This window comes from Enoplosus armatus, chromosome 4, assembly GCF_043641665.1.
Source record: "Enoplosus armatus isolate fEnoArm2 chromosome 4, fEnoArm2.hap1, whole genome shotgun sequence".
Classification (NCBI taxonomy): domain Eukaryota; kingdom Metazoa; phylum Chordata; class Actinopteri; order Centrarchiformes; family Enoplosidae; genus Enoplosus; species Enoplosus armatus.
The window spans coordinates 21,399,339-21,418,753 of NC_092183.1; the positions used below are offsets into that span (position 1 = coordinate 21,399,339).

At 43.4% G+C, this 19,415-nt stretch overlaps 1 protein-coding gene across 1 annotated transcript; it reads left to right on the forward strand.

Annotated features, from left to right (window-relative positions):
• Positions 1 to 339: 339 nt before the first annotated feature.
• LOC139283642 (paxillin-like) lies at positions 340 to 18,923 on the forward strand. Its single transcript, XM_070903652.1, has 11 exons — positions 340 to 411; positions 10,501 to 10,709; positions 11,062 to 11,147; positions 11,255 to 11,394; positions 11,470 to 11,653; positions 12,273 to 12,387; positions 15,562 to 15,723; positions 15,817 to 15,990; positions 16,074 to 16,155; positions 16,267 to 16,415; positions 16,522 to 18,923. The coding sequence occupies exons 1-11, from the start codon at positions 399 to 401 to the stop codon at positions 16,786 to 16,788; spliced, it is 1,581 nt and encodes a 526-aa protein (XP_070759753.1). The 5' UTR covers positions 340 to 398; the 3' UTR covers positions 16,789 to 18,923.
• The last annotated feature ends 492 nt before the right edge of the window (positions 18,924 to 19,415 follow it).

The window sequence follows — 19,415 nt, forward strand, 5'->3', positions numbered from 1 at the left end:
AATAAATGCATTGACCTATATCTTCTTGTTGCTCTTGTTTTTCTTCATTTGGATGAAGAGGGTGCGGTAATTATCAATCTCGTGAAATGAATGAGTTTAGGCTTAGTGTTCTTGTGGATTTCAAGCAAAGTAAACATGCTACGTGAAAAGGTTATGGTAAGGTTATGTAACTCCGGCTTCTGGCCGCTAGATGTCGCTCATCGCCGTGCCTCAGTCGGGGCGCGCGCTCTGGTAAAGTACACATGCACATATTGCAGCGCGTTCACGGGAGCTACCCTGACCAACTTCCAGGGCAGCAGTTGTGAAGTTTGAAGAGGAAAACTGAGCCTTCGTAAACAGTCGAGAAGCTCAAGCTCATCAAACACAAAACTGACCCAGGCCAAAGCCAGGCAGCCAATATGGACGATTTAGGTAAGTTTGCAAAGTTGTTTTTAAAACGTTGTGTTTGTTTTTCTACAGCCCCCAGTGAGGAGTGGATAGCAGGGTGGAGGAGTTAACGTTACGACGAGATTTTACGTTGAAAACAGTTTCTGGGCCGGTGTAGTCCCCTTACTCTGGGAAAGCCAGCTATTTTCTGCCAGAAATGTTACAGCACAGTGTGGCTGAGAGCACGTTTGGCACATTTCACGTTTTACCCATTTGGTTTTATATAAGCATCGTAGTAACTTAGCTGCTGGACATGGCTAGCCTTTACCACCACCTCCTTTTAAACTCTCCCTCTCTGCAGCAACGTTACTGTTTCTGATAATAACACGCCGTCCTGCGCATTTAAATAAACGACTTTAGATCAATATGTGAGCCAAAGGGAGGAGATATTTGGCTGACATTTTGACACCGAGCTTTAACATTACCTCCTCAACTTTTGCCCCCAGGCTATTCATTCCAGCTTTGAAGTGGTGGAGTCAACAGGCCTCCCCATTTAGACTGCTCAGTACAGCACAATGTGAGCTCAGCCCTGGCTTGGCTGGCTTAAAATGTATCTCCAGCCTGATGGAGCAGGCGTAACTGTTAGTGATACTTAATTACCATACAACCTACTTTGTTGTCCTTTTTTTTTCAAATGAAAAGCCTTGATACACGAGACACAGATGTGATTTGGACATTAGAAAAACTGGAAATATCCGTTTCGATGCATCACAGCCTGGCAGTGGAGCTGCTTGAGATTCAAAACCCTCATGCTGCTCAGTTGCTTGGATAATTGATTAATGATTGTACATTAACATTTAGAATTACCTTCAAATCAAAGACATTAACCAAGTTTTGTTCATCAGCTAAGTACAAAATTCGCTATTACTACACAATAGTCCAGTTTTTAGAATAGAAGATGACCTCTGATCACATTTGTTTATTTGCCAAAATTGCTGTAGAATAGAATAGATCATTTCCCCAGGAACAACCCAGATTTAGTAGCAATTTAATGGTGGCTCGTTTTGATATTCAAAATAGTGTTCATTTTACATAACCTACTACTGATGTCAGTTTGCCATAACTTCTTGTCATTTACCAAGACCTGTAAGTTAGGCAACTAACACCTGTTTTCATTATCCATTAATATGTGGACATTTTTTAGATTGATCAAACGTTTAGTCTACACAATATTTGAAAATAGTGGAAAATGCCCTTCATAATTTGTGAAACCCCAAAGTGATGTCTTCAAATAGCTTGTTTTGCATGACCGATGGTTGTATACCCAAATATATTGAACTCGCAGAGATATAATCTGAGAAAAACAGCAAATTCTCTCATTTGAGTGACTAAAACCTCTTTGCTTTTGGCATTTTTCTTAAACAGTAAATCTATTATCAAATAGTTTTTCTGTCAATCGATTAATCAGCTAATCCTTTTAGCACTACTACAAGCCTTTTATCTGCCCCATATCCAATACCTATACTGACTATCTGTTGCTCTGTGCAGCTTATCAGCTCCATCTATTTTTTTGTGCCTCACTAACCCGTCGCCTCTTCAGTTCATTGGCCCTTGACCTTTGTCACTGAACCTCTGAACTTCTAATTTTGTTGTTATAGTTTTCACCAGCGGGTCAGTTTGATATATTTACCTTGCTTATTCAGAATAAATCACTTCTTTAGCCTTGGTCAGGTACTGATCTCCCAAAGTAGAAAGGGAGTAAAATGGAATTATGAATTGTTTAAGTGGAGAGACAATGTGCTGCATTTTCGAGTTTGGCTTGAGAATACCTCCAGGACACATTAGATGCTCTGGCTGCCATGGGCCACTGAAAGGACTGATTGTTGGTTGAGAGGGAGCCTGCAGTCTCACTGAAGCAGCTTGAACAGCAGGCTGAAGGAGGGGGCGAGGCTGCTGAGGAATGTCGAACATCACTCCGAGTCAGGGTCCAAGGCCAAATACTCTCTGGGTCGTGACTCACCTCCTACCACTACTCTCAGCCCCGTGCATGCTGCCACCAGAGGGAAGGCTGTCGGTTTCAGTCTCTCTTCCTCAAACATGGGTCCTCTGGTAATTGCAGATACTTATGGATTGCTAAAAACGTCTTTGAGCTTTGAGGTCTGGTAGCCTGACAGTCACAGAACCGTGAAGTGAAATGACTTTCAACTGCTCTACCGTAACAATTTAAACTTTTTTAAACCCCTCCCACGTCCTCCCTAAATATGCAACAACAAACCATGTTAAATATTTGTAACTTCATGACTATGGTTTACCGTACTTCCAGTAAACCCCCCACCCACCTAACAAGCCCCCACAGGTTCTTCCCTTGAGGGTCATCGATGATTGACAGGTCTACATGGAGCTGTTTGGAAACCTGATCAGGCTCCACTCTTTCTGTCTTCTTTCATTCGGTGTATATTGATCTGCCCACGTTGCTTCACACTCGAGGAAGGGAATTCCCTCAGCATAGTGTGAGCGCTCTTCTAGTCTGTTCCTCTGAGTCAGAGTTTTCCAGAGGCTTTCTCTGATCAGTCTCTTACAGTCCAGACCAGGTGGCAGCCAGGCCTTGCCTCACTGTCGTTACTGATGTGGCCAAGGGGACGAGTCCTCACCCAGATGTGGCCCTTAAACCACATGTGACACACTGTGCTTTGGCTTGTCCTGCTCCTGTGTTTCGTGTTTGCGGGGTATGAAGCCAAGCTTGCCTCTCTGTGAATTTCTCAGGATTATGTGAGATTCAGGCAGACTGACCTCACAGGGCTGTGGAGGCCCTGCTCCATGTCTGCAGGTTAACACTGAAGAAACTGGATTAGTACAGGCCTTGCTTTATGCCAGAGGGTCACGACTGAAGTGAGAATAACACTCAAGTATGATAGACTCTCCTTTTGGTTGTAAATTCCCACTAAATCATCTTTCCAAGGATTACCAATGAATCAAATCCAGGGCTGGATTTCTGACAGGGCAAAGTGGTGAAAACCCCAGGTTCACAGTGTGACAATTTGATTAATTCCATATTTGTTTGGTAATATGCAACATTAAAGCACAATATAAACTGACATTTTGAGGACTTTAAGGCAGCTGTCTTGAGGCACTGTCCTGCAGAGGGACCCACATCTAGTTTTAGTACCATTTTAAATATTTCAGTTGATATTATAGTTGCATTGTGCATTAGTGCATTTTCTTGAATAGTTGTGTGTGTGTGTGTGTGTGTGTGTGTGTATCAAATTTTAACCAAACTAACTTGGGTATCCCAGGGTGAGTTGGGGGCTCAATCCAGCCCAGATCAAATCAATCAATCTACTGTTAGTCAGCATCAGGATGTACATATATTTAGGGCTCCAATATTTGATACATTGTGTGTTATCTATAAAATAGAGCATTAAATCGTACACTGGACACATGTATACCTGTTGTTACAACCTTAATATATTGCTGTCTCCTTTACAAACTATAATGTAGCTGGTAATAGTCAGACTTGCTAACTTTGTAATGCTAACATGCAGAAATAGTTGTCTGTATGTAAGTAGGGCTGTGCACACTGCTGTAGACACATTTAATCTTAATCTTTATTTACTTTCAGCTGAGCAAGTAAAATATAGAGGACATAGATTAAAGAAGGAATAGTGCGCATTAGTCTGCAGTAGCCTACCACTGTCCAAACATTGTTTATTCCTGCAATCATCTGAGAAGTAGAGAACAGGTGCACCTGCTAAATGTGCCTTTTGTAAACCCAAACAGCAGTCCTATTAGATTTACTGTAATAGTATCAGTTGATCACCTTGCAGAGGAAGGCCTTATCTCCAGGCAGGAGTAAGCAGCATGGTCTTAAATGTTTACAGCGTTTGCACAGCATACCAAAAGATCTTAGAAGGTCTACAGTGGTTTCTGTGTCCCAGAGTGTCGGCAGCACAGAGTTAGTGTTACCAGACTAGCTTTCATCACCCCATGAGAGCTGCAAGGTTAGTGCATACCGACCCTAACTAGTGGGCTCGCCTGCTCGGTTAGAGGGAAGCTCCTGACTGTAAATCAGTCTTGTTCCCGAGCTCCACACCCATCCTGTTCTGGGTCTGGGGAAGAGAGAGCTGCATGGCTGACCTCATCGCTTAGGCAACAGACCCTGCCCCACATCCTGAGGAAACAGAGGAGAAAAACAATGAGCAGAGTCAGTGCTGGAGGCCAGCAGACACTGGTAGAGGGGGCAGCTGTGGGCCCTCAGTCTGTGATCCTGCTGCTCGAACAGCATTTTCACTACTAAATGCTGGTGTACCACATTGTTGCTTCAGGTGCAGCGCCCTTCATTCTCTTACTCTTGTGGTGCTGTTTCCACGCCTTCCCTGTTCCCTGGCCTTGTAACTTGGCTCTGAGAACAGTGCTGATTATTTTCCTGACAGGTCTGGGTAATGTAGTAGGAATCTGAGTCCCTGCTGCATTCCTCTAGCATTACACAAGCTGGGGACACCCGAGGGCATGTTCAAAGACAGGGGAGCTTCATGTCTGTAAGCAGGGCATTTTATGATGAAAATAATCACTAGTTGCAGCCCTAATTTATACCATAACTATTTTTTTGTAGCAAAGCTCTTGTACAGTTTAGACAGTATTTGATATCTGAGAAAAGAAGCCCAGCTTGGCTTCTATTTTGAATTTAAAAAAAGATATTTCTCAAAATAAGGTATCTAAAAAAAGGTTTAATTTAACCAACTAAGCTAAGCTACCTAAGCTAAAAATATACCCAGTAGAGCTGAGAAGTCGATTAATTGTCGCCATCAGAAAAAAATGTTGATTAATCATTTAAGTCATTTGTTTCCCCTAACATTCTCTGGTACCAGCTTCTTAAATGTGAATATTTGCTTTTATTTCTTAGTTTTCTATGGTATTGAATTTAATTTCTTTGGACTTGTGGACTGTTAGTTGGACAAACAAGTGATTTGAATATATCAACGTCAGCTTCAGGAAATTGTGATGGGTCCTTGAACTAAAGTTTTTACTGATGGCTGTTTAATGTTCTGCTCTTCTACAGGATGGCTTCAAGTTTGGAGCATAACTTGGTGTTTTCAGTCAGTATTTTAGCACAAGAGAGACAAGACAGCCTTTCTTTGAGAGTCTTCCTCCTCCTACCCATTTACACTCTCTTAAGGCACAAAAGGCAACTTAGTGACACACAGTCCTCACACATGCATGGCTATGAATGTGTCCTCAGTGATTGGCTGTTACATCAGTCCTTTAGACTTTCCCCAGTCATCTGATTTACTGGTCTGTGGGGAAGTGCTTTTATTTTGGTCCAGCGTTCTCTCAAGGGGCGTGTCATCTTTCGGATATGGGGCTGCTTGGCAGGGTATTTTTAGGTGTGTTTATTTTGAAGTAATCACCCTAAGATGCTTCTGTCTTTCTGATAGTATGGTATTACACTCATTCATCCTTTGTCTGCAAGGGTCTGTGTGTTCTGCTGTACAAACAGGTGGCCTTCTGTAAGCTGTACGGCTTGACTTATTTGAATATTTCTCTCTTGGTCCATCATTTAATCTGTTTGCTCTTGGTCCATTTACTCTCATTCACTCACATTCTCTGTTTCTCTGTCCCTCGTTTCTTCCCAGCCTTCCTTGCCTGTCTCACTGGCATCTCACCCTCCACCCCCTCTGCCTGGCCCTTGTCTGTCTTGTTTGATATAAATATCGTGTCGGGTTGGCCTGATGGGGTAGGGTTTCGGTGTGGGGCTGTGGCCACTTCTGCTCTTTTGCTCCCTGGCTATAAACAGGTGAGCTGTGGACCCTGGTGGCCCATCACCGTTGCCCACATGTTAATAGAACAGATTATGGACAGCCCTGACCGCTCCCCTCCCCCTGCACTGTACTCCACGCTCTGTGGGAAATAGGCAGTAAAAACATTGACATCTCCCTTATCCTGGAATTCAAAGCATGCTGTAGTTAGTGGAATGGGTCCTGTAATTGTCAACACATTATTTTCATTTTCTGGACTGACAGATGGTGTTTTGTATTCAAGCACATTCCTCACCAGCTCTCTACCTAGAATCCTGTGGTATCGGAGGAATGTGTCTTCTGCTTTAGCAGATTTTATTACAAAGCATCATTTTGATTCCAGTTAAGGCAGGTTGGATGTTAAATGACTGAATTAAGGCAACCGTATGTACCCTTCCCCGTGTCCCTGCCTGGTTGGCTTTCTTTCTCCAAAATGGACAGAGGAATGTGTGGAATTCCCCATGCACCTTCACTGCCATCTGATAAACACTGCAGGACTGTGACAGAGTCTTGGGTGGGTGGGGGGTGTGTGCACAGGCAAGACTGAACATGTACCCACTGCCACAAGAATGTGTACAGTATCCACATAGCTAACTTGAGAGTTGTTTGTTGAACATAATGAAGATTAGTTACCACAGAGTGACCACAGATGGTTCCCCTGACAGAGTGATCCACTGTTAAAGTAAATCTGTATATTGTTTGACCGAGGATTGATGAATTCATCTTGAATTATTAGTCCCAGTCACATTCTTTTTGATGACAGCTTTATTCCTCCAGACCTCACACAATGGACTATTGAGTCAGGAGCAGAAATTAGAGTAGAATTGGACTTTGTCCATTGTGGCTCCTACCCCCTGTCTGGAATGGAAAAGATTAGCCTGTAACTTGGCTTACAGTGCATGTTTGCATTCTTAATGCTGCTTACTCTTCGTGGGCCAAACTTGTCTTGAGACTGACGAAGTCTTGTTGTCCGTCCTCATGCCAGACTCAATGCTGCCCTCGTCAGGGAAATGAGGGAAACAAGACAATTCCAGTAGCATCTTCAATCTTTATCCTTTTATGACCTGCAGTAAATGATATCAGAGAGATGCACTTAATGGTCACTGAGAATGGTGTGTGTGTGTGTAATGCAGCTGGAAATTTTGATTTCTGATGCTAAATTTCAAAAGGTATCTCCTAAAGCCCTGTTTTAGTCTTTCTTTATCCTGATATAGAATCTCTCACTGTGATTATAGTGCCATCCATGTCCATATTAGGGCTGCGGCTAACAGTTATTTGTATTATCGATTAAGCTGCTGATTATTTTATTATTATTATTATTATTATTAGCCCAAAGTGTCACCCTTCAAATCCTTTTTTTGTCTTACCAACAGTCTAAACCCCAAAGATATTCAGTTTTCTGTCACATAAGACAAAGAAAAGCAGCAAATCCTCCAGCTGGAACTAGAGAATGATTTTTTTGCTTAGTCAATTGTTAGTTGCAGATTAATTTTCAGTTCATCGACTAATCGAGTAATTGACTAATCCATATATTCTTTAAAGCTCCTATGTGTAGGACAACTCCTTATCCGCATTCAATTCAGGGACACTGAGAATGAATGGCTGAAAACCACACATAGACGATACCAGTTTTCACTGGCACATAAAAACCTACCCATAGTGGTCTTGAAATATACTGTAGCTGTTTATTTCCCACCAAGGAATGAATACAGGTGCAGTGCTTTAGACATTATAGTTGCTACTCTGTTTGTGGGCCTGTGCCTGAGGCACAGATGTGTAATATCAGCAGGTGGGAGGGAGTATAATGAGTGCAGGACATCGTTATAAATCTAGTCTCAAGAACTTGGCTCTGTCTACAAGTGTTTTGGAGGGCCTCAGGCAGTACGGCTGTCCTCTCTGTCAAGGCCACAAAGAACTTTCGAGGAATACATTACCATAATTAGTAAGTCTTCAGGCGTTTATTCTTTGGTTGACAGCGTTTAAGTTCTGCTAGAAAAGAAATCTAAATCTAAATCCTACTCTGTATTTAATATGAATCGCCTTTGTCCAAAAACCAGTTGTGGTATTTTTCTATCTGGAGGCTTTGTTTTATGAGTGACAAAGTCAACTTCAGTAAGACCTTGTTTAGCATGTCAGCACCAGGTGCAGATTATTTTGAGCTTGTCATGATATTTCAGCACATTTGCACAGACATGGGCTACTCACTGAGCTTACCGCTTTAAATAGGCTTGTGCTCCCATGTGGTTTATGTCAAACTTCTTGACTTCAACATTTAGCTTCTGGGCAGGATCTCCCTTGGGACTGAAGACTCTGATGAAGAGCAGTGGCAGAACATAGTGGACGTTTAGGTGTAGAGACGTGTGAGAGTCTCCTGTTTATCACACTTTTCTTGTAAACTTATCCCAGCTCGTCTGAGTTGAACATTCAAACTTAAGTTTAAATGTTTGTTTGCAGTTTTAGATGCAATTTAACATAACAGATATAGGTCTCATGCATGTACAGTTACAACGCTATTGGCCATTAGGTAAAGTAATTGCTGAAAGGATACCGTCACCCAATTTTGGCTCTCAAACCACTCCCCCCTGTAGACTGGCAGCATGTTGTCACTCCTTGTTGGTCACTCCTTGTTTATCATTGTCTGTATTGCTGTCTGCTTCACGCACACACACATACACACACACACACACACACACACATACACACACACATATAATCCTGCCTGGAGGATATTACAGATACAGCAGGTGGAAAAATAATGTGAGTATAGATACTGGCTTATTCACTGTTTTTAATGTTAAATGTTTATATTGCTGGATTACTGGGAACTGTCTTTTGTTTCATTATACAGTTGCATTGTGAATACTTCTATTCAAAGCCTGAGGGGCAACTTGATATGTGTGTATGTTTTTTTATGGTCACTTGATTGTGGATGGAGTGAAGCCAGTGTCTGCAATTTTCAGTGAGCAATAAGGTGGCCTTTATGAGTATTCAGTGGTGTGCAGGTAGACTTGATCCAAGTCTCTTTGTGCTCAAAGCTTAAGCTTTTATGTTTTTAAGTAAAATATTTACTTTGCTGCTGACTTATCGTAGGATTAATGTAATGTTGTGTGAAAGAATGCTGAAATACTTGGAGAAGTAGGATTCAGATAACAGAAAAATGGTTAGTATGCCTACAAGTAAGCCATCATCACTTAACCAGTGTCCCACTTCTATTTGTTTTTTGATTGTTTTTTCAAAACATTATCATTTCTTGAAATAACTCCTAGAAAGGACAGGAAATAAACATTTTCATACGTGAACAAACTTTCAATTTAGAGAGACACTTTTTGCATACATTGTATTGTAGAAGGAGCGGGAGCCTGGTTAGTTATCTGACCTTCTGGTTAGTTGGACAGTTTTCAACGCTGCTCCTCTGGTGTTAGGAGCTTAAAAGTGCAGTGATTCATTGAAACAGACTGTAACCGTTCCAAGCCCCTGTAGTGTAACAGTATGCAGCCGCTGATTGCAGTCTATTCTGGACAGGCTGAGGATGGATGGATTGTGTGATGTAAGAGTCTATTTTGTTCCTGCGTTCCACTGAACACTCAGCAGGGTAAAACTGTACCCCCTCAACTCTGGACTGGATTCAGAAACACTTTCTCTCTGTCTGCGTCTTTGTTCCTATCAGTCTTCCTTATTAAGTTCTCGCTCATTCTCATAAAACAGAGACTTATCAAAGACATTTGTTACTCACAGAGGTATAAGATACTGACATGACAGATCAAGCTCATAGACCGGTAGCTCTCATTGTCAGCAGGGTTGTATTTATAGTGTGGACTGATGGAAAAAGTATGTTGGGGATTTCAGAGTGATATTTTATGAAGGCCTGATGGGCCTCAGCAATGCACCGTGCCATGCTGTGATAGTCACATAGCCTAACCTTAGTGTTGGATGATCTGCACTGAAGAGAAAGCTTTTTTTGGTGACTGACTCGGACTCGCTGCCATTGTCTGTTTACAGCCTGACACCACATTCAGTAGTCTCCTCAGAGCACCCAACAATCCAAGTAAAGGATTCATTGGTCTCCAGCCCAACCATGTTTCCAGGTTGACATATATCTTGCAAAAAAGGTTCAGGAATTTATCTCTAATGTATTTGCTCCAATGACATCAGGAATTACTGTCCAATTTTGATTAAGATTGTTATTTAAATGAAATGAACACATGGGTAAATTGACACTAAAAGCAAATACAAATATGTTATTTATTCATTTGACCAGCACCAATTGTAGTGTATATCTAGTGTAGTGTAAGTATGCCTTACAACAAGAATGTAGTAAAACTTTAACTATCAAATCTTTCAGACGCGTTGCTGGCGGACCTGGAATCGACTACATCCCACATCTCAAAGCGACCTGTGTTCTTGTCTGACGAGACCCCCTACTCCATTCCCACCGGAGGACACTCCTACCAGGATGTGTCAGTTCCACCTCCAGTTCCTCCTCCACCCTCAGCCGAGGCTCTGAACGGGTCCCTGATAGATCAGCTGGACTCCCACCACTCCTCTCAGCAGGTAGGTCTCCGTAGTGTGCCATGCATAACCAAACTCATAACCTGATGTTTCTCCATGAAGCCATACAACAGAGCCATTTGACAAAGTAGTAACACAGCACAAATCAGATTTGGTAGATATATGAAATATGTAGAGAAGACATTTGAAGCCACAAGTATCATCAGAATCAGAATCAGAAATACATGTATATCTGCGTGCCCTTTTGTGATCCGATCACAATCTCAGATATCAAATTTATCAAAAAAAGAAATATGAGCAGGGATGTTCAGTCTTACTCAGTTAACTGGGTCCAGATTAATGTCAGATTTCAGCACAAGTTTCTCAGTATGTCTGACTGATGTATCCCCTGCAGTCGTTAGGTTCAGCCCAGAAGAGCTCATGGTCCAGGGACAGTAGCAGCTCTCCATTGTCTCACATTGAAGAGGACCACGTCTACAGGTATCCTGCCACACACTTGAAATGTGTATAAACTTGAGTGAATCATCTGTCGTTTCCTTTTACCTGTAGTTGCCATTAGCAGTTGTGTCTTTCTGTCTCCTCTTCAGTTTTCCAAACAAACAGAAGACACAAGACTCGTCAACAGCAGCCATGACCTCTGCCCTGGGCAGTAACCTCTCGGAGCTCGACAGGCTGCTGCTGGAACTCAACGCAGTGCAACAGAGCTCCCCTTCATTCCCCACCACAGGTAGACACAAAGCCTGCAGCTTCACCAGGTCTGTTTGTGGTGAGCACAATTAGTTATACTGTGATGTGTCTACAGAGGAGGCAGCTCCACCCTTACCATCCTGCAGCATCACCCACTACGAGAACGGCAGCGCCCCTGACATCATGGTGAGCCCTCCCCCTCAGGAGAAACCCAAGCGGAACGGAACGAGGCTGGATGAGGCCCGACCCACGGTGGAGAGTCTGCTGGATGAGCTGGAGGGCTCAGTGCCTTCACCCAGGTACAAACCAAGTCTTTCCACTGCAGCTGGTCTCTAACTTTGCATGTATTTATACAAATGACATCGTCTTCCATGACTCAAGCTGAAAAAGAAAGAGATGGTCTTGCATTGAGAACTTGTTTATACTGCATGTCGTCCTACCACATCTAAAGCCAAAAGCTGTTTATAACGGCACACACTTTCATGCAGTCTCTCCTTAAAGGTATTCATAGTGTTGCACTTGTATTTAGTTGTGTGAAGAATGAAAAAAAAATAGACCTTGAGAGAGAAGTTCAAACCCTGATCACCTGGCCAAATTGCTGTCTGTATCCAAATCAAGCTAACTTTAGCTTTGTTTGCCTCAGCAACAAACAGTTAAAAGCGTGCATGGCGAAGCCTATTTCACAATCTTTATACAGTCCAAAAGACAGGGGAAAGTTTCTCATAGACTTTCTTATATTTTCTGCTGTTGGATCAGTACTGTATCAACAGATACCCTGAGTTGGGGTTTCGGAATGTGTGTCGACAAAGAAAAAGTTAGAAGAGTGCATCCCATCATCATAGTCCCAACACACCAAACTTGCAGTAGTAATGTTCCAATGCAAGTATTACAAATCATTTTATAATTTGTGTTTTCCAGCCCCACCGCTCGCCACAGCGATTTGGACACACCCTCTCAGCAGCAAGCAAGAATTTCAGCTTCCTGTGCCACAAGAGAGCTAGATGAGCTGATGGCCTCTTTGTCTGACTTCAAGGTACAAAGCATCATGAGTGAATACTGGAAAGGCTTCACTTTATCAACAAAACACAAGCTTCTCCTGTCATATTCCTGATGATTTCTCTGTCCCCTTCCTCTTATCTTGCTTATGCTTCTCTGTCCTCCAGCCCAGTTCTTTGGGCTCTCTGCTGGACCCAGCAGGAGCATCTTCCAGCTCTCCTCATCCTCCAGTCTCTTCCTCCATCACCCCAGTGGCTTCTCCTTTCCTTAGTCTGTCCCACCCGTCTGCCTGTGCCTCTCCTCTCTTCTCTTTGCCTGCTGGTCTAGAGCTGCACATAGATGAGGATGGAGGAGACTGTGGCATGTCGATGGCCCGCCTGAACCGCCTCCCTCCCCACAGTCCTATATCCTCACTTTCTGCAGCCAGTGACATAGACCTGGACTCTGTCATAGATGTGTCTGCCACCATGCTGTCTTCCCAAACCAAGTCTCTGCTAGTCCTCTCTCAGTCCGCTTCCTATAACTCCAACCTATTGGGAAATAGCCCAAGTCCTTCCAATACCACCACCACCCCCTCACTTACTTCAGTTAACACTGTCCTGGACCACAAGTCCTCCAAGTCCCCTAGTCCATCTGTAGAACGGGTCTCACCCTCATATACTGTCGGTAAATTCAAGGGGTCGCCTTCTTTTCATGACCTCGATGTGAATTTCTCTACTCCTCCTCTTTCAAAAAACCTCACCCCTCCTCTCTCAGCTCCAAAGACTCCTTCACCCCTCCCTGTTGCTGTCTCTTTATCTCCACCTTCTGCACACACTTCCTCAAAAACATCCTCACCGTCGTCAGTCTCTCCATTGATGGTCCCCTCTCCAATGGCCTTCACTAGCCCCAGCAGACAGCTGTTTGATTCGGCACCCGTGGCCCAGAGAGCCAACCCCCTTGCTGCACAGCAACCCCCCATGGTAGAGCCTTCCCTGGACGAGGCACTGGACAAGCTGCTAGCAATGAGTTTTGCTCAGAATCACTCAGCGGCACATATGGAGGAATCACAGTTGAAGATGGAGGCACAGTGTCTAGGCAGAGGAATGCAGGAGGTGCACGAAGAGTTCATCCTGCCCATGGACAGAAACAGCATGCAGCCTGACACTTTCACCAGTGCCACTAACACCATCACAGACGAGTCGGTGGACGGAGGCACCGATGGGAATGGAGATCTGGACTGGGCTGATGAGGAGCTGTCCATGTCCTTCCATGATGGACTGGATGGCACCATGACGCCTTACACTGAGAGGCTGTACACAGATGGCAGCATGACCCCTCTGACAGAGGCCAGCTGGATGGATGAGTCCATGACCCCATCTTCATGCCCTGGGACCCCTGACGTTGCCCTGGACGTGCCCCTGCTGCAGACTCCCAATATAGACCGAGTCTCTGCATCCGGACATGTATGCATCTCCACTCCTGCTTGACGCAAGATGGGCTTGTTTTGCCTTGTTTTTTGCTCTTGTGTATAAGACTGATGCTTCTATACAAGCATGTCTTTGCTTCGAGGGTTTTTCTCATATACGAAACATGACACCACATATTTGAGATAACAATAAGAAGATACGACAATCAAAAAAAGGAAGCCCTACTGTCAAGCCTCATGAGTGGTGACAAGGGGTTCTAATTTTACTGTCCAGTCCAGTATTAGATACCTGTTTAACTGGGCGGAAACTAGACAGAACGAAACAGTGTTATGTTTGAGCTTCGCAAAAATAAAGATGAAAGAAACCCATTTTAAAAGTACATTGTCAGATAGAAGCTATCTTAGAAAGGGAGTAACTTTCTAATCAAGAATTTTTGTTTTGATACTGCACTTACAAGTATATCACTAATCAGGTGGCACCATTACTCAGCATGGCACATGTAAACCACAATCCTCCTTACCTGTTGCACCAGTTTTGTGTGAAGGACCCTAATGCGACCTGCATAGTGAAGTTGGTGTGGTTGCTTGAGAGACTGGGATGGCTGGGAGGGAAGTTCGAGGGTAGAGGTGTCAGAGTTTGGAAGGCATCTGACATAAGCATGCAAGAAGTGCATGAAGTGTGGCCGGTCAGGGATTTAAAAAAAAAAAAAAAAGTCTTAATGGTGTGACTCGCCTGCTGCCCCAGAGCTCTGCTGTAACTGCTTCAGTTGCGTTATGTTTGGTGTGGACATATTATAAGATGCTCACCATTCCCCCTTAGATAAAATCAGTGATTAGGCGCACCAAGGAGACTCCCAACGTGCACCCCATGTACCGAGATGGTCACCTGCGCAGGAAGATGGGACCCGTCATTGTAAACAAGAACACTTCTCAGGACCGCCTCATAGAGGAGCTTCAGGGCAAGTTCGGGATCGGCCGCTCAGAGCGGCGACGTAAACAGTCTGATGACTGGCTGACAGAGGGGGTCATTGTCTCGTCCAAACCCCAGCGTTTCCGACCCGATGGAGCCGGCAGTGAGGTCGACAAGGTTGGCGCCAGTGTGCTCAGCAGTTTTCCCAAATATTTCTTTTCCCCCCCAGTGAATTCACCTTTAGTTTTCTACACATTTTCCTCTTTGTGTTCCCTCCCTTCTCTCTGTTTTCTGTTTTCTTCTTCAGATCATAATTCTCCCCGAGTCGCCTGTCCCTGTGAGGAAGGTGCTCCCACCTCTCTCTCCTCCTGCCCCTCGTCGCCCTCCTATTGTAGAAGAACCTAAGCGACCACTCTTAGTACAGCAGCCCTCTGTCCCTATACCACCACCACCACCACCACCACCACCACCTCCTCCACCTCCTTCTCCCCCTCCACAACCTCCCCACGTCCAAGAACCAGTTCCCACTGCATTTCAGCAGATTATAAAAGCCTCACCTCCACCTGCCCCAATTCAGGAACCTCCTGCCCCCAAACCAGAGCCCCTTCCTCCAGTTCTTAAAACCCCATCCCGGCCTCCACCAGTGGAGCCAGTGACACCAATTGCACCCAAAGTCCTAGTGTCTGTAGGCTGTCAAACAGAGTACGACCCAATCTTCCCTCCAATGCAGGCATGAACCCCGTCTCTTATCCCTTCTGTTTTTCACACTTATAAGAAGCATACCATGATTATTTTTCATCTCAAACTTTATTGTACGCTAAGTTATGTTCTATTTCTGTGTGCATCAGGCACATCTTCAACACATAACTGGTTTCATAATTTAACCATTTCAGATTATGGCCCAAGGCAAGGGCGGCACTCCAGTTGGGCCTCCGACACAGGTCAACAAGCTGGACAACATGCTTGGCAGCCTGCAGTCTGACCTCAACAAACTGGGTGTGCAGACGGTAGCTAAAGGAGTTTGCGGTGCCTGCTGTAAGCCAATTGTGGGACAGGTGAGATGCTTTCGTTAAGATATCATAATATAAAATATAAATGTATGATCAGTTTGCATACTAACTGCACTGTCCACTTTTCTGTTTGTCTAGGTGGTGACTGCCATGGGCCGCACATGGCACCCTGAACACTTCGTGTGCACACACTGTCAAGAGGAGATCGGCTCCAGGAACTTCTTTGAGCGTGACGGACAGCCGTACTGTGAGACGGATTACCACAACCTGTTCTCCCCACGGTGCTACTACTGCAACGGGCCTATACTGGATGTGAGTCACGGCTGTTTGCACATGTGGTCACATCAGTTGTACATGACAGTCGGCCAACAATAAATGTTGTCATGTCTGTTCAGAAAGTTGTGACGGCGCTGGATAGGACATGGCATCCTGAACACTTCTTCTGTGCTCAGTGTGGATCCTTCTTTGGCCCGGAGGGTATTGTGATTTCTTGTATTGAATTATGACTATGACTTTTATATGTACAGTACATTCATAGAAGTACAAACGACTGCTAATCTGTTGTCTGTTTCTGTCATTCCTTTGAAGGTTTTCATGAAAAGGATGGAAAAGCCTATTGCAGGAAGGATTACTTTGACATGTTCGCACCAAAATGTGGTGGCTGTGCCAGAGCTATTTTAGAGAACTACATCTCAGCGTTGAACAGCCTTTGGCATCCCGAGTGTTTTGTTTGCAGGGTCTGTATCTTGCATTTCTGATAGCTAGAGTGCCTCTATATGAGATTGTAATAAGAATACTTTGAATAGCAGCATCTTCCTCTGCTCTCCCTTGTCTTCTTTACAGGAGTGCTTCACCCCGTTCGTGAATGGAAGTTTCTTTGAGCATGACGGCCAGCCCTACTGTGAAGTGCACTACCACGAGCGCCGTGGCTCCCTCTGCTCTGGCTGTCAGAAGCCCATCACGGGACGCTGCATCACAGCCATGTCCAAGAAGTTCCACCCTGAGCACTTTGTCTGCGCCTTCTGCCTGAAACAACTCAACAAAGGCACCTTTAAAGAACAAAACGACAAGCCCTACTGCCACGGTTGCTTCGTCAAGCTGTTCAGTTAGGGAGTTAGGGAGAGCATTTAACATTGCTACGTATGGGTCAGGGCTTAGATGAGTGTCTAAAGCATCTTTAGCACAGGTAGGGTGGAAATGGGATTAATTGTGTTTGTATCAAAGAGGGTTGTCTGTATTCTGATGATGACATCGGAAGTGTGTATGGATTAGGTATGTGCATGTGGTCGAAGCAGCATACTGTCTCTGCTGGACTAAAATACTTTTAACTTGTCCTTCAGAAATTTGGAAAAATGTCCCTGTCCCCCAGACAGCTGTGCATTTTAGGTTTTGAGCTCTTATAGGTTTTGAGTGGCTTAATAGGCCCAAGTGTGACGCAGATATACTTAACATTCAAAGGACAATGAAAATCTTGAGCTCAAGAGAAATTCTCAAAACACCAAAAGGTGACAGTTTTTCAAATCAACACTGACATGCAGAAGACTTGAGGGTTTTTTTTCATCCCGAGCTGTCCTCTTTTTCTGTAATTCTTGCATAATTGTGTTTTCAAATCTTTTTAGTTTTTATCGGTAGATGGTGCTGAAATCTTACTGAACACTGTAGAAAGCCATAAAATACTTATACGGTGTTCTCTGAGCGTTTGACATTGCTGCTCACTGGTTGAGCTTGTCATTTTAGAAACCATAAAAAAAGAAATATAAAAAAATCAGAAAACTATAGCAGGGAGCAGGTGTCCTGTTTTTTAACATTACAATAGAAACCCTTTTTACAGATGAGGTTAGAAGGCTTTTAGGTACTTTTATTTTTCAAGTTGGACAGAGCAGATGGATAAACCCAACCCACGATATCACTGTAGCATTGACTGGAAATGGGCTGTGCCAGCATTCAGTTATTTTGTGTGAAACTGATTGTAGTGTCTTTTAGACTTATACAGACACAATCACTCATTCACCCGCAAATAAAAGATTTCAAGTGTGGATGGCAGAATGTTACAAAGCTGAGTTTCTTTTATAGATGAAGAATGAATTGAATGAATCAATTTTACACGTCTTCCAAAATCAGAATCTCAAGCACACCTATTATTTTTAGCCAAAGGCAAAGAATGCATGGATGAACATTTTACTGTGATTCTCAATGAAGAAATTCAATATGTAGGCATCCGCCAGTAGCTGCAGTATTCACTCTCAATTATGTTAAACAAACCTCACGTTTTTGTGCTGCCAAATCATTCCTTGACTTTTCACAGAAGAAGAGAGAGAACAGTCTGAAAACAGTTTCTTGCAGTTGTCTCATACAGTGAAGTGGAACCACACAATGATATTGGGAGTATACTGTGCATCTCTTACACTACCATTACTGTTTCTGAATACATCCTGAGAACTTTTTTTGTAAATATCCAATGCAGCTACATTGTAAGCAAAGCACTGGCATGCTTTGCATGTACATGTGTTTAATAACCACTCATTCAAAGAGGGAGAGGACCGGTGGGAAGGCATAGCAAAGATACTTTGGTGTTTTTGGTGCCATTACTGTATTGAGAAGCTGATGAATGTTCACTATTTTGAAAGAAGTACATAATCCAAGAAAATACGTAAAACTTGCCTGTGATATTCCGAGAACTCTATGCAACTGTGGATTAAAAACTTTGTATTTCTGCGTCAACATGTATTTCTTCAGTAACAGGCTGCCTGTGCCATTGTATCAGCACCATGTCTAATAACACTGGCAAATTCAGCAAAATACTGATAACAGGTCAATAGTTATGTTTTCACGTTATTAGTCTGCGTCGACTGAAAAGTGTTGGCTGTTGAAGCGAAAGCCTGGTGGTCTGTTAGAATAAATCGTACGGCTAAGATGACTCGTTGCCCTCAGCATTTGAGTAGCATCTCCTGTATGACCACCAGGTTGGGTCTGTACAAGGTTAAACATGCAGCAGATATATCGGGCCTTTTGTGTTGTTCAGGGAAATCTAGAGCCTTAAATCTTTTCTCACTCTATTTAAGATATCATGTAACAGTTGTCTTTTTGAATCAATTTGGTAGTGTTATTTAACCAAAGCCATACCTTCTTTGAATTGTTTGTGTCTGTTCACTTTTATTTTTCTTTTCACTTTGAATGTCAATAGTTATGAACAGTGAGATTCTTCACCTCTAGTCTGATTACGCAAATAAATTCTTTTTTGGTATCAAAATGTTATCTAAGGGCTTCATTTGTGATATGCTTTCAGTCATTTTTACACTCAAGTTTAAGGAAACACCTTGGAACACAAACATTAGACCGACTGTAAAATACCTCCTTTCATCCTCTCCCTACTCCAAGATTGATGACTAGAGATGAGTATATTTTGAATGCATAAAACAGTAGTAAAGTCACTATTACCACAACATTCAAGCTTAAAAGAATACAAAGAAGAAAGTTGATACTGCGTTTGTAGTTCAAGTAATCTTCAGATTAGGAGGATAATGGTAAATTATTGGTTTGTACTGGGAGACAGTAAGTTAGCCTGTGGTGATTGGAGAGTAATTGTTTGCTCAAATTCAAACTTTTGCCGGGTGGTACAAAAGTCTGCCACCTGAAGGCATCTAAAGACCTCCGTCGGCATTTAAGGTGGCCGATGGCACAAAAGGTAATACCCACAGTAGGAACTCCACAGTTCAACGGTAGCAGCGCTAACAGCA